At 57.9% G+C, this 27358-nt stretch overlaps 12 protein-coding genes across 12 annotated transcripts; 6 read left to right on the top strand and 6 right to left on the bottom strand.

The window, feature by feature from the left end:
• Positions 1–63: 63 nt before the first annotated feature.
• On the bottom strand, positions 64–1950 carry JDV02_005656 (uncharacterized protein; the record flags this gene model as incomplete). Its single annotated transcript, XM_047986971.1, has 1 exon — positions 64–1950. One exon carries the CDS (start codon positions 1948–1950, stop codon positions 64–66), a length of 1887 nt encoding a protein of 628 aa, XP_047842955.1.
• A 238-nt stretch (positions 1951–2188) lies between these two features.
• Positions 2189–2620, bottom strand: JDV02_005657 (uncharacterized protein; the record flags this gene model as incomplete). The annotated part of the gene is made up of 1 exon (XM_047986972.1): positions 2189–2620. One exon carries the CDS (start codon positions 2618–2620, stop codon positions 2189–2191), a length of 432 nt encoding a protein of 143 aa, XP_047842956.1.
• Positions 2621–2917: 297 nt separating this feature from the next.
• On the bottom strand, positions 2918–5131 carry SNF4 (AMP-activated serine/threonine-protein kinase regulatory subunit). Its single transcript, XM_047986973.1, has 4 exons — positions 4305–5131; positions 4123–4246; positions 3924–4073; positions 2918–3845 (listed from the first exon to the last, which is right to left on the bottom strand). The coding sequence occupies exons 1-4, from the start codon at positions 4854–4856 to the stop codon at positions 3184–3186; spliced, it is 1488 nt and encodes a 495-aa protein (XP_047842957.1). The 5' UTR covers positions 4857–5131; the 3' UTR covers positions 2918–3183.
• A 2404-nt stretch (positions 5132–7535) lies between these two features.
• On the top strand, positions 7536–10779 carry VAC8 (Vacuolar protein 8). The gene is made up of 7 exons (XM_047986974.1): positions 7536–7984; positions 8060–8145; positions 8203–8323; positions 8483–8596; positions 8659–8904; positions 8959–9708; positions 9771–10779. Exons 1-7 carry the CDS (start codon positions 7954–7956, stop codon positions 10100–10102), a joined length of 1680 nt encoding a protein of 559 aa, XP_047842958.1. The 5' UTR covers positions 7536–7953; the 3' UTR covers positions 10103–10779.
• A 2-nt stretch (positions 10780–10781) lies between these two features.
• JDV02_005660 (uncharacterized protein) lies at positions 10782–11788 on the bottom strand (the record flags this gene model as incomplete). Its single annotated transcript, XM_047986975.1, has 2 exons — positions 11149–11788; positions 10782–10985 (listed from the first exon to the last, which is right to left on the bottom strand). The coding sequence occupies exons 1-2, from the start codon at positions 11584–11586 to the stop codon at positions 10782–10784; spliced, it is 642 nt and encodes a 213-aa protein (XP_047842959.1). The 5' UTR covers positions 11587–11788.
• Positions 11789–12817: 1029 nt separating this feature from the next.
• Positions 12818–13542, top strand: JDV02_005661 (uncharacterized protein). The gene has a single exon (XM_047986976.1). The coding sequence runs from the start codon at positions 12853–12855 to the stop codon at positions 13477–13479; it is 627 nt and encodes a 208-aa protein (XP_047842960.1). The 5' UTR covers positions 12818–12852; the 3' UTR covers positions 13480–13542.
• A 960-nt stretch (positions 13543–14502) lies between these two features.
• On the top strand, positions 14503–15282 carry JDV02_005662 (uncharacterized protein; the record flags this gene model as incomplete). Its single annotated transcript, XM_047986977.1, has 2 exons — positions 14503–14970; positions 15124–15282. 2 exons carry the CDS (start codon positions 14503–14505, stop codon positions 15280–15282), a joined length of 627 nt encoding a protein of 208 aa, XP_047842961.1.
• Positions 15283–16135: 853 nt separating this feature from the next.
• JDV02_005663 (uncharacterized protein) lies at positions 16136–18984 on the top strand (the record flags this gene model as incomplete). The annotated part of the gene is made up of 6 exons (XM_047986978.1): positions 16136–16495; positions 16588–17371; positions 17444–17804; positions 17890–17960; positions 18037–18355; positions 18432–18984. Exons 1-6 carry the CDS (start codon positions 16367–16369, stop codon positions 18982–18984), a joined length of 2217 nt encoding a protein of 738 aa, XP_047842962.1. The 5' UTR covers positions 16136–16366.
• Positions 18985–19187: 203 nt separating this feature from the next.
• On the bottom strand, positions 19188–20250 carry JDV02_005664 (uncharacterized protein; the record flags this gene model as incomplete). The annotated part of the gene is made up of 5 exons (XM_047986979.1): positions 19188–19279; positions 19344–19577; positions 19651–19818; positions 19890–20120; positions 20178–20250. The coding sequence occupies 5 exons, from the start codon at positions 20248–20250 to the stop codon at positions 19188–19190; spliced, it is 798 nt and encodes a 265-aa protein (XP_047842963.1).
• Positions 20251–20757: 507 nt separating this feature from the next.
• On the bottom strand, positions 20758–22221 carry JDV02_005665 (uncharacterized protein). Its single transcript, XM_047986980.1, has 4 exons — positions 21742–22221; positions 21317–21602; positions 21050–21217; positions 20758–20953 (listed from the first exon to the last, which is right to left on the bottom strand). The coding sequence occupies exons 1-4, from the start codon at positions 22042–22044 to the stop codon at positions 20889–20891; spliced, it is 822 nt and encodes a 273-aa protein (XP_047842964.1). The 5' UTR covers positions 22045–22221; the 3' UTR covers positions 20758–20888.
• Positions 22222–22565: 344 nt separating this feature from the next.
• On the top strand, positions 22566–25479 carry JDV02_005666 (uncharacterized protein). The gene is made up of 13 exons (XM_047986981.1): positions 22566–22821; positions 22954–23116; positions 23260–23406; positions 23474–23485; positions 23551–23584; positions 23645–23713; positions 23793–23817; positions 23889–23969; positions 24068–24288; positions 24420–24577; positions 24641–24848; positions 24933–25066; positions 25203–25479. Exons 1-13 carry the CDS (start codon positions 22660–22662, stop codon positions 25328–25330), a joined length of 1542 nt encoding a protein of 513 aa, XP_047842965.1. The 5' UTR covers positions 22566–22659; the 3' UTR covers positions 25331–25479.
• Positions 25480–25632: 153 nt separating this feature from the next.
• Positions 25633–26432, top strand: JDV02_005667 (uncharacterized protein). Its single transcript, XM_047986982.1, has 2 exons — positions 25633–25993; positions 26039–26432. The coding sequence occupies exons 1-2, from the start codon at positions 25689–25691 to the stop codon at positions 26160–26162; spliced, it is 429 nt and encodes a 142-aa protein (XP_047842966.1). The 5' UTR covers positions 25633–25688; the 3' UTR covers positions 26163–26432.
• The last annotated feature ends 926 nt before the right edge of the window (positions 26433–27358 follow it).

Here is a 27358-nt window from a genome sequence, read left to right on the forward strand (position 1 = left end):
GTCCTGGCGGTTCTGCGCGGCTCCCGCCATGGCAGAATCGTCGCTTGTCGCGGCAGAGCCCTCCTAAGGGACCTTGCTCGTCAGAGCTGAGCCATTGTCTTCGCTGCCTTGAACGCCGCGGCCCCTGCGACTTTCACGGTAGAAATTCTCTGGCGTTGTGTCCACAGAGTTGTCGTATCCATCAGTCGTTTGTCTCGATGTATTGTCTCTCTGGCCATTCCGGACATCATCTTCCTCGTGGGCGTCGTGGTTCGCCAGCGGCCCGAATCTGGGGTTCAATTTTCGGGATGACGCGACGCCTAAAGTCCTGTGAGATGACGGCAGAGTCGCATGCGAGTCTTCCGACCCATCGTACGAGCTTGCTTGGTTCGAGATCCTCTCCTTCTTCAGCCTTGCAGGTGTGTTTCCGATGCCGTTGGCTCGAGCCTTATGCGCACTTTCAGCTATCTCCGCCGCAGCCTGGGACAGAAACGTCTGCGACATTTCCGAATTGTCGTGGCTGCGTTTTGTTCGCGAAGACATCCGCGGTGGGACACTGTCAAGGTATACCTGATCGGCATCCTGAGCGGGACCTCCATTTGGTTGCATACGCTTCTCCTGCATCTCAGGTCTGTCCGTTGAAGTCGACACGTCGCTTCGAGTGACCGATAAGCGATCCGTCTTGAGTGGCGCAAACGTCTTAATACCATCGGGTGGCAGCAACAACTCCTTTTGCGAAATCGGCTCCGCGGGCTCGATAGACCGATCCGCACTCCGTCTTGATCGGCGCCCACTCCTTGTCGACTCGACGTCGCCCAGGCTCTCCTCCCTGGTCGGCGTCAAAGTGCCCATGCTCATCTTGGGCAGCAGCTTGTAAGACGTCGTGCTCTTCAACGACTTCGACCGTCGCCTTCTCACGCCCATTGTCGGAGTATCTGGGTCCGGGCTGCCATTCCTCTGCTCCACGTTAGGTTCCGGCTTGGCTTCGTTCATGTCCTGGGGCATCTTGATGGCAAAGTGCGAGGCAGAAGGACGAAGTAGGCGATTGCGCAGGTTCACAGACGAAGCGTCCTTTCGGTGGTGGAGCCCCAGCGACTTCATCTGGCGCACAATGTCGCGCCAGTTGGAGATGAGCATCTCCGCGAGGCTATTGGCCACCAAAATCTTGTCCACCGTGGGTGGTCCAGTCCGGCCGCTGGCAGCTTTGCTCATGCGCCGGTCACGACGAAGGCCCTCTGGGTTGAGGGGGAAGAGGAGCATGCCCGATGTCGGAGTGGCCAGCTTCATGTTGTACTGATCCAGCAGATCCCCCACGAGAAGTGGACCAAACACGATACCAAGTGCGGTATATCCCATCAAGTCGCCCGTCGGAAGTGGGCGCCCGTCGTTGTCCTCACGAGGCGTCACCTCGGCCGCCCGCCCGATCAGGCTGAGGAGTCCAAACACGGCGTAGATGAGCTCGCGGCGAAATTGGGACTTGACAGTGCCAATGGCCAGAGCGATGAGCCTCGCCCGGACCTTGGTCTGCTTGGTCCGTGGGAACTCGGGCTCACCGTTGAGCTGGGAGTGAATGGCGACGAGGGCGTCAAGGAGAGCCAGGGAGCCGAGGATCCCCCCTGGGAGAACCGAGAGGAGACGCTTAAACGTCGAGGCGACGTCATGGATCGCGTACGGAATATGGCCCGGAAGGGTGGCGCAGCGGACCGTGCTTGCGATGTCGTCGCTGTCCTTGGCGAGGTAGCAGTAGTGGTCAAACAGTGCCGTCACGATCCGCACCGATCCAGGGATTCTGAACAGGCCCCGCGTGGTAGCATTGTGTGCCAGATGCTGTGCTGTGGCCCGGATACACGTGGGCAGCACCAGCGAGCAGGGCGCGTACTCGGAAGGCAAGTAAAGCACGCTCTTGCCACTCAGGCGCACCATGTCCTGTACATCGACGAGGCGTGGAGGATCCCGCCGCGAGTGAAGCATATGGGCAAGGTCGGACACGCTCCTTTTGTGGCGCAGTTGCAGGTGAGACGGCGCCGACGAGGACGAACAGCGGTTTGGGTTGGGATGAAGGAACCTGTGCAGCCATCCCCGTTTGTCCGGGCTCTTTGCGGCATCGCCCTGGAGTGTGTCAGCGTGATAGCACGACCCAGGGCGGACAGCTGATGCTTGCCTGCTGCTTGTCAGTAAAGTCTTGGACTATCAGCGGCCGCACGCCATGCTACAACATGGTCAGCCCATGGTTTCTCATCATGTTCTGAAGCCTCAGCGGGTAAGCAGACGACACCTTCTTTGCCAACCGATTATACTCATGGACGTAGATGGCCCGGTCGTCCACCTCATCTGTATCGCTCACGAAGCCCAGCTCTCCGCTACTCGCCGTCCACGTCCCGCTACTGCGCACTCTCGATCCCTGGGCCAGCAGGTTTTGCACGCTCGCATTGTAAGGGAAAGCGAGCGAGATGGAGCTCGTCGAGGGCGGCAGCCGTTGCGGCAGGAACGCGTTATGCGTGGGCAGCTGCTGAGTCGACCGGGACGGCTCCAGCCGATTCGATCCAGCCATGTCGAGTGTTCCCTCTGCGTCACACGCTGCTCTGGGTGCTTCGTCTTGAGCCTCGGCGTGGTGGTATAAGGCTGTTTTGAGGAGCTGCATTCGCGCCAAGGTCGGACACTTGTTATAACTCGACTTGGGCGTACCAAACAGCAGCGTCAGGTTCACCTGCTCGCATTTCTCGTCGGCGCCTTCGTGCCAATTTCAGTCGCGGCAAGTGTCAGTTGGCTGCGCGAAGCTCTCAGCTGATGGGTGACTCCTGCTTCCCGTGTCAGTGCAAGCCGGTCGTGCGAAGATCAAAGGAAGCGGCGCGCTTGCTGACCTCGCCTGCAGGCGCATCCGCGGGTGACAGACACCAGACCTAATGCTTCGTCCAAGCCTGTTTGTTAGTGCTGTGAGCGGCTCATGCAGTCCATCAGCAAGCATAGGGGCATTCAAAAAAAAATCGAGAAGGGAAACGTCAGATCCATTGCATTGTTCCAAAGCCCAAGTCTATCGTCGGCCGGCAGCGCATTATGCCAACCATTGGTATTCCAGTACAAAGCCTCGAGATTCCGGTACGCCGCAGCATGCATCTGCCCCCGCCCCTGCCCGAAACCAGCACTTGGTCTCGGCTTCCTCAGATATCCATCCTCTGCCCCGGCCCGGTGGGGGAGCAAGCGTCCTCACGTTTGGGGGCCAGAGTCTTCCTCGCCTTCCAGCAAGACGTACTTGAGAATGTCGGACAAGGAGATGACGCCGCGGAGCCGGTTATCGTCGTCCACCACGACGAGCCTGTGAACTCGGCTCTTGCGCACCGTATCAAAAATGCTGTCTAGCCTGTCGCCCTCGCCGCACGTGTAGATGCCCGGGCTCTCATCCGGCCGCTTGCAGAGAGCCTCACCGATGGAGCCGTCAAGCTCCTCGTACGCGCCACCCTTGATGCAGGGGATGACGTCGACGGCCTCGAAGGCGTTGAGGACCCGATTATCGGCGTCAACGATGGGGATGCAGCTGATGTTGTGTTCGACCATGAGGTGGATGGCGTCGAGGACGGTGCTGTCCATGCGAGCCGTCGCCAGGTTGGTGTAGGTGCCGAGGTTGATGTCACGGACGCACTTTTTGAGCATGACGGTGTTTTGCTCATTGTTGACGGCTATAAACTTGAGGATTCGGTACTGAGTAATGACGGAGAGAACTGTCTCCCGACCCGTCTCATCATCGACATCGACAAGGGGGATTCGGCGCGCGCGCGTCTTGAGCATGCGTCGGCATGCCTCATAGAGGGGCTGAGAGGGGTGGACGGAAACGGTCTCTATGGGTATCGCGCCGATGGCCTTTTCGATGTCTGCCAAGCAGTAGGTCAGTTGAGAAACGGCACAATGGGTAGAGTTAGGGGCAGGGCATCGCAGCTATGCGGCCGTACCTCGCAGGCTGCTCAGGCGGAACTGGTCCAGCTTGCTGATCTCGTCGGGGAACTGGTAGTAGTATTGGATCACGTTGATGTAGTCGGTGGCCGTCAGGATGCCCGCGAACCGAGACGTGTCTGAGTCCCAAAGGGGAGCCGACACAATTGCTGGGGGGGCGGTTAGCATGGGCGGTGTCTCGCTTATTGCGTCACTCACAGTTTTGGGTCAAGATGTTGAGGCTCTTCTTAATGAGCAACCCCGTGTCGAGGACGATGAGGCGGAACGAGAGAGGCAGGACATCGTAGCTGGTGCGGACCTTGAGGAAGTCACGGATCGCCCTCTGATGCGACGAGGTTAGTCTAGCGGCGGGACGGCGAACGCGCAAGAAGACGACTCACGATGCCCTGCTGCTGGTCGCGATCAAGGGGGCTCGGCGGGTGTCTGTGTTGGGCATCGGTCGGAGCACCAGCGGCGGCAGGAGCAGCAACGCCGCCTGAGGCTTGGGCCGACATGGCGGAGCTGGCCTTGTTGAAGCGCAGGTAGGACGAGGGCGCGACGATGTGCGGGAAGCGCAGCGCAGCAGGGGAGGCGGGGTGCTCGTGACTCTTGTGGCCGTGGTGGCCCGCCGCTGTCGGTGTCGTCGTCGTCGTCGTCGTCTTCGTCGCTGTTGTCGGAGTTGGGTTCGGCGTCACGGCTGGCGGCGGCGTCGGCGGCGGCGCCGGGGCAGAGGCAGCAGTGGCAGAGGCAGCAGACGACCCGACCGCAGCCGATTCGGGCCCAACGACGGCTTCGTCTCCAGCGACTGGCTCACGAGACTCGGCGACGCCAACTGGCTGAGGGGCATCGACGACATTGGCCTGCGGCGGCGCGGGGTCGGGCTCGGGGGCGCCAGCCGACGCAGCAGCGGTGCCGCTAGCAGCGGGCACGGGGCTCGCCGCCGGGTCGTCCATTCGTCGCCTGTTCCCCTTGTTTCGCGTCGTTTTTTTCGTTTTGTTCGGCCGAGGAATGAAGGGGGTGAGGAGCGGGTGGACGGGATGGCGGGCCGCGCGTGGTTCGGTTGAGGGGTTGGGATGGCTGAAGAGGGTGGGAAGTGAGTGTGCGTGCGTGCGTGCGTGTATGTCACACGGGAGGAGAAGGTAGCAGTTGTAGGTAAATTGGGCTGGCCCGCGATGAAGATGGCGATGGGAGGAGGATGATGCGATGTTTGCAGCGTTGAGCCGAGCCGATTGTCCGCGAGGTGGGGGGCCAAGGAGGCCGGGGGGGGGGGGCGGTTCCGGGTTAGAGGTAGCTCCGCGGGCAGCCTCCACTACCATAAGGAAGAGAGAGCACAGGGGAGCGGGCGGGCGGGCGACATTGGCCTTGAGCTGGTGGACGACCCCGAACCCGGAGGGGCCCGGAGGGGGGCCACAATAATAGGTGGCCGCCCGGAAGGTCCAGGAAGCTTAGCTTAGTATCCAGGTCCTGGGTAGCTGCCTGGGCTGTCGGGTGTTTGGTAGTACCTAGGCCGGGCGGTTACGGCATTGTGCTCCAGGCGAGGGGCTGAGCTGTGTTGTCTGACGGTGGGCGATAAGGGACGATCCAAGAAATCACTGATAAGGTTTCGAGCTGCTACCTTGCCTGCCTGGGAGTAACCCAGGCTGCAAAGAATGCGATGCAGTCTCTCCGCGACACACTGTCTTCGGTGCCAAGACGGACTCATCAGCTGCCAGACGAGCCGAAACGTGCCGCATTCCAACGACGTTACAAGGCCTTGCGTACACGATGATACCCATTGACTACGTACTTCGTACGTGGTAAGTGTAACCGCTGTACTACGTCCCCGCTGGAAGACGTGCGCGGGATGCTGCCTCTAAATGAACAACACCCAACCTCACGCACAGCCCACGGGCACAGCGACAGATTGCCAAAGACTAGACAGTCTTCAAAAAGCTCATATCTTTCGTGTGTCATGCCCGCAGAGTCAATCAAGACTTCGCACGGCACCTTGAGTTGTGCAATCATTTGTCGAACGAACGCGAGTATAGGGTAGGTGAGTTTGAGACGAGCATGAATTCCGCCTGCCCGATACGGCTAGTGCCGCCGTACGAAGTATACTCGTCTCAACAACTGGAAGGAACCCGGAAGACGCTCTCGCCGTGCACGTCTTGTTGTTGGAGTCGGCAGCCGTTGGCCACTGCCGTTGGCCCAGGGACTCGCTCGCTCGGCTGATGAGGCGGCGTCCGCCACAAAAAGGCACCTCCGCAGAAACACGAGGGGCCGCGCAGCATCTGATACTCGGCAGGAGACGCCTTTGCAGGTGCAGCATCTGCCTGGGGCAAAGAAATCATGACTCAACTGGCTGGTTGCTTGCCAGTCTCATCACCAACAGCCGTCAACGCCCACCAGCATGCCCACGCCATGCCCATGGATGGCCATGCCATGCCATGCCATGCCCAGCACGCCCCCGTGTTCACGTTTGGCAACGACCACCCCCCTTACCCTCCTCCCCCCCCGGGTCTGCGTCACATGCGCCGTCCCGACGAATGGCGTCAGGCTGGATCGTCAGTGTCTCACACACCTCGATGGCAGAGGAGAGGGCGTTTCGCTCGCGCGTCTCCTTGATGTTGCTCTCACCCACCATCCCTGGCCAGGCGGTGGTCTCTTGCGTGGATGGATGGATGGACAGATGCATGCAGGGCCCGCCGCGCCTGCCTGCCTGCCTGCCAAAACGCCAGTCGCGCCGCTGCTTGCATTCCACGCGGGCGAGGCACTGCCCTCCCGTTATTGTTTGCCGGGGTCCCGCGTCGTTACCGCCGTCTTCGCCGCCTCCTCGTGGCCAGCCATGCTCGTCGAGGTGCGTGCCCGCCAGGCTGCGGCTGCGACAGAGACGCCACAGGGACCGACCGTCCCCGTGGACGTCACCGCGCGTGTGGAGGCATCATGCTTGACCTGACCGGTGTTGTCCACTTCGATACCTCGTACTTGGTGCCAACGTTGTGCTCCAAAAATGGATGCCTTGTGCTGGCCTCATTACGCATGCTGAGGTACGTGATTATGGCGCATCTACGAAGTAGAGCACCTCCGGGAATGGCACGGCCAGCTTGATAGCTTGTGTAAGGTAGATGTGATATCATACAGTACGCTGTTCTGCATGTTGGCTTTAGTAGGTTAGTAAGGTACCTACTTGCACTTCTCACGATCGCCTTGTGTGGCGGCGACGGACCGCAGCTAGGCCCTCCCGTGTCGCCCTGCCAGCCATCCATACAATGCTTCAACGCTGGTTGCCCGCTGACACATTCGTTAGGCAGGGTCCAGCGGACCTGAGGCCCTCCACTGCTGGCGCTCCCGTCAAGCGCTCCATGGAGGGAGTGTGCGCAGCCTGGTGTCCTAGGGCTGTCCCTACCAGGTCCCCAATCGTCCTCCCCCGCGAGGCGCGCTAGCGTGGGGTAGGTAGGTACCTACTTGCAGCAGCACCAGCAGCAGCAGCCAGGGCACGATGACAGGAGGGAGAGCTGGAAGCTGTCCATGCTACGAATGCCCGGGGGTAGGTACGGTACCAGCCTCGAGGTCCCAGCCAGTGCTGCTATTCGCGCTAGCCTCCTCCTCCACTCCAGTGCTCCAGGCGCATTGCATTGCCTTTGATCTCCTGCCCCCGACTTAGCTTCTTTCGCCCGCGCGGCAACCGGCTCCTCCTCTCCTCCTCTCCTCCGCCGCCGTCGTTCCAAACAAACCCCCCTCCGCCGCCTCGGCCGCAGCATCGCATCGCCTTCCCCCGCGACACGCCCGTTGCTCACCGTCGCTGGCTGAGCTACCGGCTGCTCTACTCGTCCGCTATCCGAGCACCGCGCCGCCGCGCAACCCCCGACGGCCATCGTCGTCGCAGACGCCTCCCGTCCCTGCCTAGCAAGCATCACCGAGTGACTCGCTCGAGTTGGCTTGGGGCTCGAGCGCCGTCGTCCCAGCACCACAACAAATCGTCCCGTCGCCTCGCGCCGCACGACAACTTTCCCCATCGCCACAGCCTGCCGCGCATCCGAGCCTGAGCCATCGAGGCCGTATTTGCCAGCCATGGGTGGCTGTCAATCGTCGTGTTGCGGAGGTAACCAAACCCTCCCCGCCCGTGGACGCGTCCACCTGCCGCCTCGGAAAAAGACGTTCTGACTTGAGCTTGCAGGACGATCCCGCGATGGTCTCTACGAGCCCGTGCTGGCCGACAGCGAGAGGGAGGCCGTCGCAGACTTGCTGCAGTACCTGGAAAATGTGCCTACTACCACCCTGCCCCGTCCCGCTACCCCTCAGACTCTGACCGAACCCCAGCGCGGCGAGACCGACTTCTTCTCGGGAGAGCCCCTCCGGGCTTTGAGCACTCTAGTCTTTTCCGAAAACATCGATCTCCAGAGAAGCGCCAGCCTCACCTTTGCCGAAATCACTGAACGAGGTACGTGACCGGTCGCCGCTTGCCCGTGGCCCGAACCCCTCGTCTCCACAAGACGAGGCTGTGTCGCGGTGCCACCGTCTTCGACCAAACCCGCCCGTTCAACCAAGCATGGCCTTGGCCTGCAGGGCCCTTCATCACACGTGCTAACGCCGGCTGCAGATGTCCGAGAAGTTGACCGCGATACCCTCGAGCCCATCCTATTCCTTCTCCAGAGCCCGGACATTGAAGTCCAACGGGCTGCCAGCGCCGCCTTGGGCAACCTTGCCGTCAACAGTACGTGATTTGCGACGTGGAGCCGTGGAGTAATCGTCCTTGATGCTGACCCTGACCTGCAGCCGAAAACAAGGTTCTCATCGTACAGCTGGGCGGCCTGACGCCGCTCATCCGGCAGATGCTTTCGCCCAATGTCGAGGTCCAGTGCAATGCCGTCGGCTGCATCACCAACCTTGCGACCCACGAGGAGAACAAGGCCAAGATCGCCCGCTCTGGTGCCCTCGGCCCGCTCACCAGGCTGGCCAAGTCCCGGGACATGCGCGTCCAGCGAAACGCCACGGGCGCTCTCCTCAACATGACACACTCTGGTACGCACGAGCCTTGAGCAACGGCGCCCTTGGTCTGTGCTGACAGTGTTGTAGATGAAAACCGGCAACAGCTTGTTAACGCCGGCGCCATCCCGGTCCTCGTCCAGCTCCTCTCGTCCCCCGACGTCGACGTCCAGTACTACTGCACGACGGCGCTGAGCAACATCGCGGTCGATGCCAACAACAGAAGGAAGCTCGCGTCGTCGGAACCCAAGCTGGTCCAGTCGCTGGTCAATCTGATGGACTCGTCGTCTCCCAAGGTCCAGTGCCAGGCAGCCCTGGCCCTTCGAAACCTCGCGTCCGACGAAAAGTACCAGCTCGACATTGTGCGCGCCAACGGCCTGCACCCCCTCCTCCGCCTCCTCCAGTCCTCATACCTCCCCCTGATACTCTCGGCCGTTGCGTGCATACGCAATATTTCGATTCATCCCCTGAACGAGTCGCCCATCATCGAGGCCAACTTTTTGAAGCCCCTCGTCGACCTCCTCGGATCGACCGACAACGAGGAAATCCAGTGTCATGCCATCTCGACCCTGCGAAACCTGGCCGCCAGCTCCGACCGCAACAAGGCGCTCGTCCTCGACGCGGGCGCGGTGCAGAAGTGCAAGCAGCTGGTGCTGGATGTTCCCGTGACGGTCCAGTCGGAGATGACGGCCGCCATCGCCGTTCTCGCCCTCAGCGATGACCTCAAGTCGCACCTGCTCAACCTCGGCGTCTGCGACGTGCTGATCCCGCTCACACACTCTCCTAGCATTGAGGTACAGGGCAACAGTGCCGCGGCGCTGGGCAACTTGTCCTCGAAAGGTAGGCAGCCTCCACTGCGTGACGACAGTGAGACGATGCTAATGGATTTTTTCTTAACGCAGTCGGCGACTATTCCATCTTTGTGCAGAATTGGAACGAGCCCAACGGCGGTGTTCATGGCTACCTCGGGCGGTTCCTTCAGTCGGGCGACGCGACCTTCCAGCACATTGCCGTGTGGACGCTCCTCCAGCTGTTCGAGTCGGAGGACAAGGCGCTCATCAGCCTCATCGGAAAGGCCGACGACATCATCGAGCATATCCGGAACATCGCGAAACGACAAGTCGAGGCCGAGCCTGAATCTGACGAGGAGGACGAAGGCGAGGTGGTGAACCTGGCGCAGCGATGCCTCGAGCTGCTAGGCCAGAGCATGTCCAAGGCGCACATTGAGGGCTGAGGCGTACCCGGCGGATGGACCAGGAACTGGTTCCCTTGACAAGGTGCTTTTGGGCCGAGACAGCCCCAGACGGCGAGCGTGGCATCGGAGTTATAGGCGTCTGGACGTCGAATCTGTTGTTGTGGACTGCGGCTGGGTCACTCCCTGCGACTGGGCCCTCTGTTGTCGTTTTCAAAGAGCCGATTTATTCTTGATGCGGGAACTTGTTTGGCCGCCGCGACCATGTGGGAGCCTGATGCGCGTCGGTCGACGACACGTGGCGCGGATAGTCCTTTGGTCGCGGCAGCATCACGAGAGAGACTGAGGGCAATTCTTTTGTACAAAGCATTTCCGGCGAATGACCGTGGTTAGCCTAGCATTACCTGCCTTTTGTCGATTTTTTTTGTTCCTCCGACGGTTGGTTGGAGAGGAATGTGCATGCAGCAGACGGGTTGCACGCGCGGATGAGAGAAAGAGAAAGAGACAGAGAGTTGTAATTAGACAGACCGTGACGAGTTTAGGCCTTCTTATTATATACCCTTGCGTGCTGAGCGCCGGACATTGCTGAAGTGAGGCTATCTATCCATCTATGGTACATTTGTATGACAAAAAAATAGGACAATCATGCAGGGAGGGCATGAGATGTCTCGGGGGCAAGCAAGGTGACAGAGGGTCGAGTGAGGTGTCAGGGAGGTCCGAATCATGATGAAGGGCCGGGGCTGGGGCCGGAGCCGGGGCTTGGGACGGGATCCAGGCCGTTCCTGATCCAGTGCCTCTCGCGCCAGGGCAGGACCTTGGCGATGATCTTGCCCTGGACGAGGGCGAGCGGGAGGGGGCCGAACTGGCGCGAGTCGCGCGAGGCGGGGAGGTTGTCGCCGACGATCCAGCAGTGGCCTTGGGGGACCTGGGCGGGGTGTAAGTAGCAGAAGGAGCGGAATGTTAGCCGGATATATAGATGGCGCGCTTGGATAGATTGCAGTGTCGTCACGAGCAAGACGGGGAGGGAGGAAGTACGGAAGGTGTCACGAAGGCGGGAGATGAGGAAGTAAGGAAGAAGAACAACGCACCTGAATCATCTGCTCCTCGCCGTCCTCGCCGGGGGTGCCCAGGGAGACGTAGTCGCCGGGAAGACCGACGAGGCGCTTGACGCCGTGCTGGGAGTCGGAGATGGGGATCTTGTAGAGGACGAGGTCGCCGACGCGGAGGCGGTTGTAAGCACCACCACTACCACTGCCACTGCCACCACCACCACTGCTATCACCGCTGCTACTGCTGCTTATGCCGCCGCCGCGGCGGGCCGTCATGTCGGCGGCGATCCAGTCGCCGTGGACGGAAAAGGTGGGGAGCATGGAGGGCCCGCTGGCGGGGGAGAGCTGGACGAGGTGCGTGAAGGCGAGGTGGGCGAGGCAGGTGGCCTTGAGGGTGGAGATGGCGAGGCGGAGGGGGTGAGCGGCGGCGGCACCGGCGGCGGAACCGGCGCCGAAGAGGGAGGAGAAGAAGGACATTGTTGAGGGGGAACGTCGGTGGTGATGGTGGTTGTTGTTTGTGTGAGAAGGTGAGGACTCAGGAGGAGCTATGCGGTTGTGCGTTGCGGTGGCATAGTTGGTGCCGCGGGAGGTGAAGGGGGGGGGTGAGAGATTGCGGTGTTGAGACGGGTTGAGGTGATGATGATGTATGGATGGTGATAGGTGGGCGTGTGGTAATGAGGTTGATGAGGATGAGAAGTCGGTAGGTGATGGGGAGTTGATGAGGTGACGATTTGCGGGTTGCTGACCGACGGTGAGAGCTCGGTGAGCGGCGCGGGCCCACATTAAGATACATTCTGGGTGTGGCAGCTTCACCGTGAACTCACCTTGTTCAATGATCCCCCATCTGCCTCCTCATCCGTTGACGCTCGGAGCTAAGTTAGTTACCAAGTATTTCACCTAATGTTGGGCATGGGACCGCAAAATAACTGGAAAGACGGCGCACTACTCGAATCGCCGCCGAGCGCATGGAACGTGTGTCCCAAGGGCATGGCGCTGGTCAGGTACGGTCAAGCGAGGAGGCAGAGCAGATCAGTCTCGTCAGCGCTACGGGCTAGCTTCCGCAGCCACCGTCCAGGAGCACCCGCCGCAGACTATCTCGCCTGTGCCGAGACCCGCGCAGCCGCATGATGTATATCCTCTACTGCTCTGTCGATGCGAACCCCAACACTCAGCTCTTCATTACCCGACCCTTATACGCTCGAGGCCATGTGGTGAACCACACCGGCGGGCAAAGCCGCCTTGGACTCCTCCCCCTCTCTTACGGGCACCGGGGGGCGGGCTCCCATGCACACCCCCCCTGTTTCTCCACCAATGGAACCGGACAACAGATCCAAGGATGCGCTCTGGGGGGGTTTGGAGCAAGTTGGGGGCCACGTCCGGCAAACACCGGCGGCGCGACGACGGCAGGCAAGGCAAGGCAGGGTCGCATTCACTACTAGGCTTGCGTGCAGAATGCCGATCCTTGAATCCTGCCATAGGCGGAAAATATACTACTACTGCAGAAAAGGGCTCCTGGGTGAAGGATTCTGGCCATGACGATCGGACTACGGGGTGGGTATTGCGACGCAGGCATCAAAAGCGGCCCGGCTGGTGGCAGTTCAAGGCGATCTGGTGAAGCAGTTCGAGTATATAAAGACCGGCCTCCGTCTTTGCACGTCGAAACCAGTGGCCAATTTTTGTTGCGTCTGACAGCTGCAAGGTAGTATTTCACTTCTCCTTTCCAAAAAAAAAGCAACTTTCACAATGCTCCTCGGCTCCAGCATCTTGGCCGCCCTCTCGGCCGCAGCCCTCGCCCTCGCCGGCACGCCCGTCGAGAGCGGCAACTGGGTCGAGGACAGCCCCAGCTTCTCCAGCCAGTCGTGCGCGGGCGGCACCGTCAACGGCCTGACCTTTACGATCCCCAAGTCCCCCAACGGCGACACGGGCGGCTCGGGGTGCTCCAACGGGCACCTGCGGGCGGAGCGGCGCTACAAGGACGACTACTCGACGGGCGTGCGCCAGTTCGGCGGCACCTTTAGGATCAACTCCATGTCCGGGACGCGCATCTCGGTCAAGCAGACGTTCAACGGCGACGCGGGGCCGTACTTTATCCTCGCCGTCGAGCAGGGCGGGCGGCTGTACAGCGTCGAGGGCGGAGCGACGGTCGCGCCCGCGGGCGTGGCGACGGTGGGCGCCTCGGTGCGCATCAACACGGTGCACAACGCGGATAACCACCGCTTCAGCGTTTATGTCAATGGCAAGGAGGCGTTTCGCGACGACAACGCCCCCGGCGGGAGCTTCTACGACAAGATTGGTGCGTATACGACGAATAGCGGGACGGGGGACATGAGCATTACGTGGAGCGACGTGCAGTTTTGGCACCGCGCGTGAGGGCATGACGTTTGCACGATGGTGGCGTTTTCTTCTTCTCGAACGATGTTGTTGGGTGATGGGGGAACGCGGGCGGGCGGGCGGGCGGGCGGGCGGGTTTTGTTTCCACGAGTCTCTTGTTTTTCTTCGTTCTTGAGCGGTATTGAATTGGACATCGTCGTGAGCCAGAGGCTCCGTGTGTGAAGAATCCGCATTTTGCGTTTCCGTTCGTGCTTGTGTAGAACTCCCTTTTGTGTACTTTTAACCAAGGCCCCTTGCCGACTCAGTTCAAGACACTGCCGTCAGACGGTGGTAGACGAGGCTGACGTTTGTCCGCCCGGCTGGGGAGCATTCGTCGGATAAGCGGCCAGTATACTGCAAGGTATAAAATCCATTCCTCTCCAAATCTGACACAAGTCCTTGACTGTTGGTTAGGAGCTCGGGCGTGGGGGGGAAGGGTCCCTATGCGTAGCCCACCTACGTAGGAAGTACTCGTAAGCAGACAGACCAACTGAATGGGAACCACCACTCAGTTGGGTCTGCGTACATACAGTACCCGCCCGAGACTATAGGGACTTTTGTATAAAAAAAAAAAAACTTGAGGCGAACTTGATCCCGCTTCTGGTCCGTGCTGAAGCCCGCTTGGAATTCGCGACACATCCCGAGCCGGTATCGACCACGCCATTACCAATGCTGGGGGTCCCGACTCCCACAGTCAGCGCCTGGTCCTTGATGGAACCCGGTTCTCGCAGGAGGCAAAACATAACATACCTGCGCTGTAGTAAGCAGCCGCCCAGGGCTTGAAACCATGTAGTACTTACATGCCTCCAGACCAAGTCATTCGTGATGGCGCGAGAGGACGTGGCCTATGCATCAGGGTGCTCCACGTCCCGCGCTCCCCACGCATGACTGAGGAGACTGGAAACAACGCAGTATCGTAAGTAAGAGATGATCGCTTTAAAACAATCCAAGGCCCTCCCATAGAACACGTATTGTTTCCTCATACCCTAAGCAAAATTCGCCGTGGCAAGTGAGACGTCGAAAATGCGTAGAGTTGGCCTTTTCATCTTCGTTGCCGCGACGGCATCCGCCCTCGCCCCCTACCGAACGATCGGCCTCTTGGATGACCACGATGGCCACACCGTCTACAGCACGTTAGGAATCACCACCCCCACCAGCAGCAGCCGCAGCAGTAGCTCACCAGAAATCGCGACCCCGACAGCCGCGGTCGAGCGTGGCGAAGACGCGGCGGCCCCTGTCCAGTTCAACGACACAGACTTTAGCCAGGACTCTGTGCACTCGAGGGAGTTTGTGCACTCGAGCAAGCCCGACGACTACAAGGACTTCAAGGTCGACTGCGGCCACAAGCTCCACAACTACGTCGTGAGGGGGTACTACGAGGCCCGAGACCGGTTCAAGAAGCTCGGCGGCAAGCCCAACATGAAGGCCGGGCCGGATGCGTGCGGGCAGATTAGCTGTAGCTACAGCACGGCTGTCAAGCTCTGCAACGATGTACGTCTGGTGTGAATCTTTCTTCGTGGATATTTTTTTTTCGGTTTTTGTAAACGGACCGGGGCGTCTCTTGAAGAGGATGACCGTTCCCAAGGACCTCTTGTTGTTTGGTAAAGCTGTGACAATTCCGCTGACGTGAGTGTGTGCCGCTAGAATACCGAGCCAAAGAGCCTGGATTCGTGGAAGCCCATTGCGGAAATCCTTGAGGAGATACATGAAAGGTGCAACCACGGCGAGGCGCGGGAGTTCCAAGGCGGGGAGCTGTTCCACCCGGAGCATTGGAGGGTCATAATGGAAAGGGGAGAATGCTAGAGCGCAGGGCTGCTAGATGAGGATCCTTGCGTGGGGGGAGCATGTGCTCTGTCTAAGACACACCCACACATCGACTTATACGGTCACCCTCATGACCGCTTCTCAGTGCGAGATGCAGCGATCAAGTTGTGCCCGGGGATTGTGTTTGGAAAAAGCAACTTGACACGTCTGACTTTCATATCCTTCAGGATATCGAACGGTGGGTTGATGGGTCCTCTCCCATTCGGATGCCCACTGGTATGAGGCGTTCTGACGCGGATGATATGGCTCGACTCTGGAAAGTCTTGAGAGAAGATGAGAATTGCTAGAAAAGTCTTCCATGGATGGAGTTCCGTGCTTCAATACAAGTTTGAGGCGAGTTGGTATACCATCGATAGGAGAACGTCTAAGATTCCGCGCCGTCTGTGAAAGCCGACGATGTGACGGCTAGTGAGAATGGAGATGATGTTCCAACTCATGCAATACAAGTAGAGACTAGATGGTCTTATCAACATTCGAAGGGACAGAGCTTCAATGAGTGATAGTGGGCGGTTGAAAGGCCATAAGCTTTTCCAACCGCATCGTCTGCACCAAGCGCCACAGCAGTTGCCGGATTAAATATGTCCCCGAGAACATGGGCCTTATATCGAGCTCGGTGTGATGAATCATCGAGATTACGAGAAGCATTCGTTGTTTCCGGGCGATCACGTAATTGATAGAATCCCATGCTCATGAGAGTAGATTAATGTGCGAAGAATCACGGAACGAGAGTCTTGTACGCTCAGTAGTCGTAGAAAAGTAGAATAAGTGCCGAGTTGCTGATTCGTCCCGCGTCCCGCGCCAGCCACCTCCTCATTCAGTCTGTTGGCCTGAAGTCTGGACTCAACTAACACCACGTCGGCAACGGGGGTGACGGTGCGGGGATCCCTCCCGAATTCGCAACTAACGGCTGCCAGTCCGGTCTTTACGAAGTACGTTACGTGTAAACCCCCCCTGTCATCACTTACTGTTCGTCATCTCATGAAGCCACCGTTGTGACCAACCTGAATGCCCCGACGTGCTGTTTGGGAACCGCACTCTGTCAAGTTGCACCCCCCCTAACTTTATGATGGTCTCGGCGCAGCGGCAAGAGACAACGGCCAAGTCTCCGCGACACACCGGCAAGGCGCTGCACCGTCAGCATGGGAGCCGCAAGTTTCGTGGCCTCACATGCGCCAATTGCCGCGCACGAAAGGTAAACCGACACTGTTCATGGCCGGCCGGCCGCCACCCAAGACGCCAAGCATCGCGAGCTTCGTGTCGAGTGAAACTGCTGACGGCAAATAGGTACGCTGCGAGGGCAGTCAGCCGACGTGCAAGACTTGCGAGGTGTATCACGATGAGTGCCGGTACGACAAGGCTCCCCCGGTGTCCCAGGTCGTCGCCATGGCCAAACGACTCCAAGAGGCCGAGAGGACGATTGAGCGGCTCCGGGCGAACGGAAGCACTGCATCATCTGAAGGGCCATCGTCGACCCTCACTGGTGACGTTTCTATGAACCTGCCTCATCCTATAGGACTGACTGTTGTGTCCACGCCGTCGAATGGTGCTGAGTTGCAACCCGCCACAGGCCTTGCAGCAGTTCAACCTCCGATTCCGACTGCGCCTTCCGGATCCTCTGTACTGGTGTGCGCTACTGCTCTTGATCTGATGCCGACCTCCTGGCCGCAAGCTCCCGAAGACGTGGACGTGTCAACTGCTAGGCTAGATAGCAACGACATTGTTGGCCCCGCGCCGGGGCCCGAGGAACCCTCAGAGGCCGAGTTGAGGGTCGATGAACATGGAAAGATTCTCTACTATGGCCCAACATCGGCAGTCCATGATCGCCCACAGCCTGACCTCGTGCAGCCATCAGCTCCGACTGCCCGAGCCGGGGTTGCCCTCGGTTCCCTAGAGAACGAGCAATCACTCTCATGTTATGTGCGAGAGGCTTCAATATGGGAAAGCTTTGCACTTGGCAATGCATCCCTGCAAACTGGGATCCCGCGACACATGCTGGCGAAGCTCCTTCGCCTCCACTGGACCTGGGTCTCGCCCATGTTCATGTGGGTGTATCGTCCAGCCTTCATCCGTGAGTATCGTCCGCAGTGCCTCCATGCCCGCAAAAGCTGAAGAAATACGTGCCGCGTGGCGCGCGCGATAGGCGACATGGCCACCGGAGGCCGCTACTACTCCGAGTTTCTCCTCATGGTCATGTGCGGCCACGCCGCCAAGTACCAGGACAGCAACAACGGTTCCGAGTTCCTGCTCGCGAGGGCACGCCGCCTCCTTGGCGCCGCCATTCAGCAGCCGAGCTCCATCCCCACGGTGCAGGCCCTGCTTCAGCTGAGTGCTCGGGACCTGGCGCACGGCTCCATCTCTCAGGCTTGGGTGTACGGCGGCATTGCCTTTAGGATGGCGAGCGATCTGGGCCTGCAGCATAGCGGCGCTGGCGTCAAGGGCTTGAGCCGGCTTGACCTGGAGATACGAAGGAGGCTCTTTTGGGGGTGTTTCTTCTGGGACAAGTATGCGGGTTTCGCTCGCCCCGACTTGACATGACGCATTCCTTTCTCTAATGGCAATGCTAACGACGTCGGTCGGTCGGTCTAGGGCAACTAGCCTCTACGCGGGGAGATTACCTGCGGTCACCGAAGTGTTGGACCAGAGCTCACTAGATATGCGTGAGTGTCAAGCATTATCATTGCGAAATCACCATTCCGGGATAGCTCGGCATGTGACTGACTGACAATACGGCAGTGGACCACTCGACCGAGCACGAGACATGGGTCCCGTACTATGGCGACTCTCTGGACTCAGCCGACAACTCACGTAGCCATTACCCCCCAAGAAAGAGCCATGCCGTGTCCTGCTTCGTAAATTCTTGCAAGCTGGCCATCATTATCAACGACATAGTCGTTCAGCTCTATTCTAGGCGGAAGAGGTCCATAAGCGAGACGGCCCTCGATGACATCAAACGGCGCCTCGACCTGTGGCGAACACGATCGCCGTCCCACCTCCGATATGACCCCAACAATTTGCCCTCAATATGCCCGCCTCCGCACCTCATCTCTCAAAAGTGAGAACTCACTCTCTTTCTCTTTCCTCTCTCTCTCGCGTCTGAAAAGGGAACACTGTTGACCTACTCATGCTAGCCTCCTCTTCTTTGCTTCTGTCATTCTAGCCCACCGTCCCTTCTGGGCAGTGCCCTCTCACTATCAAACCTGCATCACCGCCTCGCGGAACATCGAAAAACTCGTCTTGCTCCTTGAATCTACCTTCGGGCTAGGAAACATCACCTACCTCATGGGGTACTGCATCTACACCGGCGCATCCGCTATTCTAGAAGACGCCAAGAAATGCAACAACTCCTCGCAGGCGACGCTGCAGACCTTTCTCCGCGCGCTCAACACCGGAATGAGGAGGTGCCCGCTATTGGAGCGTAGTTTGAAAATTATTGTTAAAGGTATGAGCACTACTGTGACGGACAAGGTCCCCGCCATGGACCAGACGAGCCAGGATCTGCCCCCTACTGCCATTGCGAGCACGTATATTCCCGCCTTTCCTTACGTGGATCCGACGTTGTCGATTGACTTCGGCATGAGTCGCTATCTAGGAGGGGCGGACTTGGACACCATGTCCGGGTTGGACTCTTTTCCCGAGGCACAGATGGATATGAACGATTTCTTTGGCCCGCCAATACCGTAAGTGATAGTCATTTATATACAACAGAGCCACCTCATCTCCACCAATGTCTGTATGGCTTATAGCAGAACTTGCGTTAGTTAGAAACCCCTGTGATGTCCTGAGCCAGTGTGTCGGCCTTCAGGGCGGGTCGGTCTGCCCTGCCAGCGGTTGTCTAACATGTCACGAAGATTAATACACGACATGTTGCGACACGACCGTGTGATTCAGAAGAACAGATTGTGACTTACGCCTCCGTCCACTGCCATGATCAGCCCAGTGATCCAACCGGCCTCCTTGCTGGCGAGGAAGAGGATGGCTGATTCGATGCCAAAGTCAGCTTCATCCCTCGAAGACTTGAATGTTTGGTAATGCGAACGTACCGTAACCCACGTCCCAACCCGTACCTTCCTTCTTCATCAGATTCTGGTTGATTCGGGCCTGCCTCATCTCGTCGGTCATGCCCCGCCCCCTCGTCATGGGTGTGTACACCATCCCCGGGGCGACGCAGTTGACGCGGATGTTCTCTGCGCCATGGTGCGCCGCCATGGCTCGCGTCATCTGGATGATGGCTCCTTTGGTGGTGGGATACAAGAGGCTGGGGTTTCCTCCTAGCACTATGAGGGAACGTCAAAGTCAGTCAAGCCAGCCCGAACGAAGGTGCATGGCCAGGGGGGGATGAAGGCGTACGGCCGCTGACGGAGGACATGTTGATGATCGATCCACGTCCGGCTTTCCTCATCTCAGGAATGGCATAGCGGCTCATGAGAACCATGCTCGTGACGTTGATGCGAAAGTCCCTCTCCCAAGCCTCTAGGCTGATGGTCGTGGCGTCGCCGATGGCGCCCCCGACCCCGACTGTTGTCGCCTGCTTAGTGTTTGAACGTCATCCCATGCTGCCAAAGGGCTACTCTGAGGAGCTCACCCACCAATGTTTACCAGGATATGCACCGCACCGAACAATTCCACAGTTCTGAACACGCCAGTCTTGCACGCCTCTTCGTTCGTCACGTCTGCTTGAACGACCTCTGAGATGCCGCCCTCCGCCTCAATCATCCGTTTCGTTTCCTTGGCCCAGTCGACGTTGTAGTCGACCAGGGCGACTTTAGCGCCATGTCTGGCTAAGAGGATGGCGGCTGCTCGACCGTTGCCAATCTCGCCTGATGTGGTGTTAGCTACATACACCTTTGCAATCGCTCGAGATTGGCACGACTTACCGTCCATTCGCGAGCCGGCGCCCGTGACGATGGCGACGTCGCCGGTAAAGTCAAAGGCCCTTGGAGGGGCCATGTTCGATGCGTGAAGGGGAAGGATTGACCGGTTTACCGTTCCGCGTCTGACCTCCTCAGGATAGAGCCTTGGAGTTTAATACATGTTGGTTACATGGCAACGCATTGAAGTCACTGTCACGAGTTTATCGTCCGCGCAAGACTGACAAGATGGAGGATCCCGGGCTTCTGGCCACGGCGAATCTCCAAGCCTTGGAAGGATCTGTAGCTGATGCTCAAGCTGTTGCACCAACTGTCGGGCATGCGCCGCGGGGACATCCCAGCGCACTACTAACTTGTGGCACACTAGCATCAACCATCCCGTTCCCCGCGTTCGGACCGAACCACCAGTAATGGGCCTGCTGGAGGTTGCTGACAAGTGTTTGGTGATGGTGGCCACTGGGGCTTGACATTCAGTAGAGCTTACAGAAAAACGGCATGGAAGAGATGGTCCAGCGATATTCGATCTAGCCTGAGTATGATTGCGACTGACGGCACGCTGTGATGAGTTAAAAGACATGATATGTATATGTCATTGGTCTAATGGGTAGAGATAACAGAACAAGGTTCGCAGTGTCTTATATATGTACCAAGTTGGGTACCTACACCTCCGGCATGCTTTAATCCTCAACCTGAGTCCACAAAACAGCGACGTGAATGTCACTGAGCCAGCCAGTAATCGAACCACCTGATGATACCCTCGAGGCTTTGCTCTTTAACCCAACCTGAACCGCCCGTAATGCCCTCGTTAGCTCACGCTTTTCCGGCTTCCGTCCCAAGCAAAGAGCCGGGGCGTCGATTCTACGTGTATATAGACTTACGTTGATACGGATCGCTGGGATCTCCTCGCAAGGCAAATCCGTGGCTGACGCCGCTAAACAGCTGGTAGTGATACGTCTTGCCGCCTTGCTGCAGTATGTCGAGCGCCCGCCTCCGTGACGACAAGTCGAACGTATGGTCCGTCTCGGAGCAAGATAGAAGCAGCGGTTCTGCCATTCGAGACATTTTGATTGATCATTTAGCCCAAAATCTCATACTCTCCACTATGAGCAGGTATGAGCCCGCCGCCCGGGGGGGGGGGCTCGTACTTTTGATGTTCTCAAAGTGATGCTCCTTGAGGAACGCGGGGTGCGCAAAGGCGCCGATGGCGACGGTGTCTCTGGCAAGCTCCGCGCATACATAAGGCGCGCCGAAGCAATACCCCACGCAGGCGAACTTGACGCCGTCGCCCTTGTAGCGAGCTGAGACGGCCTGGACCCATTTCGGGACGGCCTCATCTGCGAAGGCGGTGTGCTTGCGCTTCCACGTCTCGTAGTCGAAGTTGGGGTCGGTGGTGTTGTCGTGGCGGTCCTTTCGGTGCTTCCAGACGGGGTCCTGGATGTCACAAGAGAGTTAGCCGCCTTGCGTCGAAGAGATTGTGGCGAGACTGGACTCCCCATGCTTAAATGGTAAGTTGAAAGGGGGTAGATAGGGCCCGTCAACGGTGCCAGTCCATGGTCAGTAGCAAGCTCACCCCTCGAAAGTAGTCTAGGCCGAGGACGAGATATCCGGTGTCCGCAAAGGCGTCCATCACCAGTAGTCCGTTGAGGAACATGCCCCAGACGTCAGGGAAGTAGAGCAGGACGTGTCCATTCTCCTTACCCGGAGGTGGAGTGGAGACGTACGTTTCGACGTCTGCGATGGTCTCCCACCTGCCGCGCGGCTCTCCCTGATGGATCGTGCCCTCGAGACAACACGTACCGCTGGGCTTGGCCAAATAGTCCTGCGTTGGTGTTTCGGGTTCGGTCGAGAAAGAAGCCGAGAAGTGTTGCTCCATGATGATGCCCGCTTGTTGGTAATGCCAGTCGGAAAAGACTTGAACCAAATCCCTCTTGCTGGCCGATCCATGTGTACTCTGCTTCCGGACCTTGGGATAAATATTTTACAGTCCGGTCGCCAGGTATGCTGGATGACGGTCGCTTCCGGCTCCCATCTGTCCCTATACGGAAGTATTATGTGCCTTTGAGCGGTCCGACCTCGCCGAAGCCCCGCGGAGACTCGCCGAGGCCCCTTCCCGGGTGCACCCAACAAACGGTGTTAGTTGGTGCTCCCCCACACTCAATGTTGGCAGCTCTCATCTGCAACAGCCGTTTTCCCTGATGAATGGCGGGGTACCCCCAGCCCCTGTGCTTCGGATAGATATGGTCGACGGGTAAACAACCAACTAACGTTACTACTATTTTGTACTCCTTAACTGCCCAATAGTTGCGGATACGGTACCGGTGGGAGTACTAAAGCGAGGCCAAGCCCTCCAGCGCGTGCTTTTCCTTTGCCTGCTCAACACGTTACGCGGTTGATCCTAGGCTCCAGTCGCAGGTCTATGCTGTGGTGCCTTGTGCATCGGTCTGTGATTATTATTTAGTAGTTTCCAACCTCCAATCGAGGAGCGACCATGCCGAACGGCGAGAAGCCCACAGTTGGTGTCGTTGACGTTGCCGATAACAACAGCAACATCATGGACGAGCCGACGAAATTGGACGCGACGCAGGAGGCAAACGCAGTTGGGTACCGGGAATACATCGAAGCGCTGGACCTGGATATATCAGACAAGGAAGTATGCATGCGCCGCTTCACTGATCGTTCGTTGGCACCACCGCTAGTGGTCCATCCAAGTCTTCTTTTTCTTCTTCCAGGGTTGCACAACCATTGAACTGACTTTGAAACTTCGAAAAACGTTGCAACATAGATGAGGAGACTCCGATGGAAGCTGGATCTCACCATCCTGCCCATGTTCCTTATCACGCAGGCCCTGCAGTTCATGGACAAGACGTCCCTCAACTACGCCAATCTATTCGGGTACCAGGCGGCGCTGAAGCTCAAAGGCCAGCAGTTCAACTACCTCTCCGCTAGTACGCCTCGCCGCCGCCTCCCCCTCCTCCTCGTCCTCGTCCTCCCCCTCCCTATGCCCCTCCCTCACATTGCGGGCTTATTCAAGGAAGGAGGGAAGAAAGGGCTGGAGAGGAATCAGACTGCTGACTGACTTGGGACGCAGTGCTGTACGCCGGGTACTTTTTCGGACAGTACCCCTGCGGCTGGCTCATCGGGAGGTTCCCCGCGCAGAGGGTGCTGGCCATTAGCATATTCCTGTGGGGACTCATGGTGATTATCATGACGCAGTGCCGCAGCTACTCTACCGCACGTATGTATGCGGGGGATGTGGCGACGCTGATGTGGGAAGCACTGACTGACTCGGAACATGGACTTAGTTCTTGCTCGATGTATGTGTCGACGGATCGATCCGCGGAGTTTTGTGTGTGAGACTGGGAACTGACGCACTGCCAAGTCATCATGGGCATCTTCGAGGCCGCCGTCACGCCGTATGCCACCGCCTAACTGCCCCCCCTACCAGCAACTTTAGCGTGCTGATACGGCTATAGTGGGTTGACCCTGATGACTGGGTTTTGGTACACCAGGCGCGAGATTCCGCTCCGGCAATGTATTTGGTTGTGCGTAGCGTCAAGTCTTTGCACTCTTGTTGCATACACCCTCTCGGAGACTGGCTGGCGGCTGACCTGAAGACCTCAGCTCTGCTCTTGGCTGGGGCGGCATTGTAAGTCCGCTGGCCATCCAATCCTGGAGACATCTCTGGGCTGTCTGCCGATCCTGACTGCTTGCCTATAGATTGGCTCCTACATTTCCATGGGCTTGTCCAAGCTGCCAGAGGCTATGGTGCCTTCTCGCTGGGAGCTCATCTTCTACATTGTACGATGGAACCGGCATCCGTCTTTCTTCAAACCTCGAAAAAGGTGCCACAAGCAATCTGAACAGTCGACTGACCGAGTCTCATATCACGCGATCAGCTCGGCGGCGCGACCTGCGTCTGGGCCGTAGCCATCTGGCTCGTGCTTCCCGACTCGCCCTCCTCGGCGTCTTGGCTCACCCGACGCGAGCGGCTCGTGGCCGTCAAGCGCGTGGCTAGCAACGAGACGGGCATCAAGAACAAGGCGTTTGACAGGGGGCAGGTCAAGCTGGGGTTCCTGGACCCGAAGACGGTGCTGCTCTTCATCAGCGTCTTTGCCGCGTACGTTTTGTCTGAGCGCTTAGGCACTGCGCAACTTGCCGATCCCGTCACCGCCGTTGCTCATTTGTGTGTGTGTTGTGTGTGTGTGACCAAGTTGCTGATTTATATGGTCGTGTCTTTGACATTGACAGAGCGATCCCCAATGGCGTCCTCAACTCGTTCTCGACAATCATCATCCGGGACATGGGGTTCAGCACGACCATGACGACGCAGCTCAAGTCCGTGGGCGATGCGGTGCAGGTGGTTGCACTCCTCATCGGGGGCACTATCATCCTCAACGTGCCCAACTGTAAGCCCCTTCCTCGCCGCACCGTGTCCTGTTCGCTGACTGTGTATGCGTGCGTGTGGCCAGCGCGTCTCGTCGTGGCCACGGCAGCCAACCTCCTGTGCACCATCGCGGCAGCGTGCATGGCATATCTCCCGCGGTCCAACACGTGGGGCCGGCTGGTGAGCTTCTGGCTCGTCAACGCGCAGTCGGTCGGGTTTACCGTGTCGCTGACGACCATTTCGTCCAACATGGCCGGCTACACGCACCGCTCGTTGGCGAGCGCACTAGTCTTGTAAGTCAAGAAGCCGTATATACGAGCTGTGACTTCTCCGAACCTGCCGTATCGCTGATAAGGGGCGTTCATGTTGCGATGTAGCACGGCATACTGCTGGGGTAACTTTGCGGGCCCCTTTGTCGTCAAGCCGGAGCAGGCTCCTCACTTTACAGGAGCAACCATCGGCCTGTTGGTGGGCTATGCGATCAAGCTGGGCTGCCACCTCGCACTACTAGGTGAGTACGGCCTATTCTTTCTTTCTCTCTTCTCGCCGCGGACGAGAGGGTTTCTCGACAGGACGTCGTCTTGTCCGCGCGCGTCTCCGAGTGCGCCGACGTCAAGGGCTTGCTGATTCATGTACTTCGCATATAGTCTACCTGTTCACGTCGAACCGCCGGCGAGACCGGGTGTACGGCCCCGCGGACAAGGAGGCGAGCGGCGAAGCGGGGATGCGGGACCTGACGGAGTTTGAGAACAAGAACTTTCGGTACGTGTACTGAAGAGGTGGGAGGTGTGTCGCCGGGCTGGATGTTGGAGCGCCGTCCAATACCCACGTCTTGTTCAAACAGTTTCCTTCTCGCAGGGCGGTTTCAAGTTTGGTATGCTTCGTAGTCTAAAGATGTTAATGGCACAGCGCTGTAAAGTCGACCTTTGTAGATCTGGCAGCGGCGGATGCATACGGGTAGCGCGCTCATCTAACAAAAGGAAGTGAACTCGGTATAAGGATATGGATTTAGGTGATTGCATGGACGGGATGCACTTCGTTCCTTAAGGCACTTGTTCCTCACTCCTACTTCCTCGTCGCACATCTACCTTGCGCACTTCCGCAATACTGACCTGCCCACATCCAATACAACCATGAAGGAGAAGATCTTCCGCTACGCCAATTTCAATCTCGATGCTCTTCTTGCCCTTGCCGAAAAGCTTCGGTGCCGGCCGTGCACGTGCGACGTATCAAAGCCACCTAAATTCGGGAGCCTGAACTGGGTCATTTTTGTCTCCTTTGATGATGGAATTGACTGGGTGTTTCGTGCCCCGCGCACCGGTCTGTCCGCAATTATGACTAAAGAATCGGTCTCCAAGATGCTTGTGAGCGAAGCCTCCACTTTGAAGTATCTGAGAGCTCATAGCTCCATTCCTGTTCCGGAGGTTTACTCTTATAGGTACGTAGGGCCTGCATCATAGCTCCTGGTTACTGACCGTCATAGTGGTTCCAAGGACAATGACATTGGGGTTCCGTATATTCTTCAGAGTAAAGCTACTGGTCGTGCTCTATCTGAATACGACTGGGCTGAAAATTCCCGCGGACCACCTGGATATAAGGTGCCTTAGCCACTCCTCCCCCTTTCGGATCAGGATCGACAGAATATCATATGTCAGCTTGGGGCTATTATGTCCCGTCTATCAGAGATTCGGTTCGAAAAGATGGGCTCAATCTTTAAAGATTATCGCGGTAAATTTACCATCGGGGAATGCCTCTCTCCGTCACTTCCCTAGCAATAGAGAGACTCGCTTAAAAGAGAATTAGATGGGGGTCCCTTCTCCGAAGAAGGCCAGTACTTGAACTCTCTTATCTCCGCATTCACTTCTCATACTCAGGAGCTTACCCTAACACCTCATGCCTTTTTTACCCCGATTCCTAATTCCCTTAAGTATCCCACCTAGGATAGCTTTAGGGCTACGGTAGGACGATAGAATGACTTTATAGCAGTCGGAAGCAAGACGGAGAGTAGCAAAAATCGACTTTCCTATTGCATTGCCGGCCAGTTCCTGGTCGATATGATCCCTTATCTTTCTTCTACGGCGCATAGCGGCTTTACACTATCTCACCCAGACCTTCATCTCGGCAATATATTTGTTGATGAAGATCTCAACATCACATGCATTATCGATTGGGAGTCTACAATATCGGGCCCTATCACCGAGTTGCTGGCTACCCCAGGACTGGAAAGGTCAACATCACCACCACCGAGATCACAAGTCGCTGCTTTTAGGTCTTCCTTCGACCCAGGAGCCACAAAGGTCAGCCCAGATGACTGGGAGAAAGCTGAGAGAGTTTGGCATTTTTCTCGTCTAGTTCGTCTACTTTCCAAGCAGGACTATGCCCTCTTTAAAGCATTATACGAACTCGTGTATAAGATTGAAGAGGGGGGTTTGTTAGGCCTAGTGGATTATGCCAGGCTCTTCCACGAGCGAGGTCAGCGGGAGAGTAACAAGCAACTTTTCACTGGGCTACGCGAGGATGACGCATCCGAGGAGGAGATAAAGGAAGAAGAGAAAGCAGCCTTTTGCCTCACCGAGGGAAACAGATTGAACTGTCTTGCCGTCGCAAGGAAGTTGACACTTATGGCGGAAATGAACCCAAGTTTTGTGGCAGACAGGAGGTTGTGGCGATGGATCGAGGATGCCTTGGGACATGATGAATAGATTGCCCCTGATGTGTCTAAGCTGATAATTTCAAGTGCTGAAGTAACAGAGGCGAACCGTCAATTGGCGCTGGACGACATATAAAGCACACACTTGCAGTA

This window comes from Purpureocillium takamizusanense, chromosome 5, assembly GCF_022605165.1.
Source record: "Purpureocillium takamizusanense chromosome 5, complete sequence".
Taxonomy (NCBI): Eukaryota; Fungi; Ascomycota; class Sordariomycetes; order Hypocreales; family Ophiocordycipitaceae; genus Purpureocillium; species Purpureocillium takamizusanense.

What these genes read in the sequence shown, in the direction of transcription:
- SNF4 (XM_047986973.1), bottom strand. Translation starts at nt 4,856, where the DNA reads ATGGACGACCCGGCGGCGAGCCCCGTGCCCGCTGCTAGCGGCACCGCT. An exon ending in GCGACCAGCAGCAGGGCATC is followed by an intron (nt 4,247 to 4,304) that starts GTGAGTCGTCTT and finishes TCGTCGCATCAG; the next exon opens with AGGGCGATCCGTGACTTCCT. An exon ending in CCGCCTGAGCAGCCTGCGAG is followed by an intron (nt 3,846 to 3,923) that starts GTACGGCCGCAT and finishes ACTGCTTGGCAG; the next exon opens with ACATCGAAAAGGCCATCGGC.
- VAC8 (XM_047986974.1), top strand. Translation starts at nt 7,954, where the DNA reads ATGGGTGGCTGTCAATCGTCGTGTTGCGGAG. An exon ending in TGCTGCAGTACCTGGAAAAT is followed by an intron (nt 8,146 to 8,202) that starts GTGCCTACTACC and finishes ACCGAACCCCAG; the next exon opens with CGCGGCGAGACCGACTTCTT. An exon ending in GGGCAACCTTGCCGTCAACA is followed by an intron (nt 8,597 to 8,658) that starts GTACGTGATTTG and finishes CCTGACCTGCAG; the next exon opens with CCGAAAACAAGGTTCTCATC.
- JDV02_005661 (XM_047986976.1), top strand. Translation starts at nt 12,853, where the DNA reads ATGCTCCTCGGCTCCAGCATCTTGGCCGCCCTCTCGGCCGCAGCCCTC.
- JDV02_005665 (XM_047986980.1), bottom strand. Translation starts at nt 22,044, where the DNA reads ATGGAGCAACACTTCTCGGCTTCTTTCTCGACCGAACCCGAAACACCA. An exon ending in TCACTTTGAGAACATCAAAA is followed by an intron (nt 21,218 to 21,316) that starts GTACGAGCCCCC and finishes CTCGAATGGCAG; the next exon opens with AACCGCTGCTTCTATCTTGC. An exon ending in TCCCAGCGATCCGTATCAAC is followed by an intron (nt 20,954 to 21,049) that starts GTAAGTCTATAT and finishes CGGGCGGTTCAG; the next exon opens with GTTGGGTTAAAGAGCAAAGC.
- JDV02_005666 (XM_047986981.1), top strand. Translation starts at nt 22,660, where the DNA reads ATGCCGAACGGCGAGAAGCCCACAGTTGGTGTCGTTGACGTTGCCGAT. An exon ending in TGGATATATCAGACAAGGAA is followed by an intron (nt 22,822 to 22,953) that starts GTATGCATGCGC and finishes GTTGCAACATAG; the next exon opens with ATGAGGAGACTCCGATGGAA. An exon ending in CTCTTGGCTGGGGCGGCATT is followed by an intron (nt 23,818 to 23,888) that starts GTAAGTCCGCTG and finishes GCTTGCCTATAG; the next exon opens with ATTGGCTCCTACATTTCCAT.
- JDV02_005667 (XM_047986982.1), top strand. Translation starts at nt 25,689, where the DNA reads ATGAAGGAGAAGATCTTCCGCTACGCCAATTTCAATCTCGATGCTCTT. An exon ending in CCGGAGGTTTACTCTTATAG is followed by an intron (nt 25,994 to 26,038) that starts GTACGTAGGGCC and finishes TGACCGTCATAG; the next exon opens with TGGTTCCAAGGACAATGACA.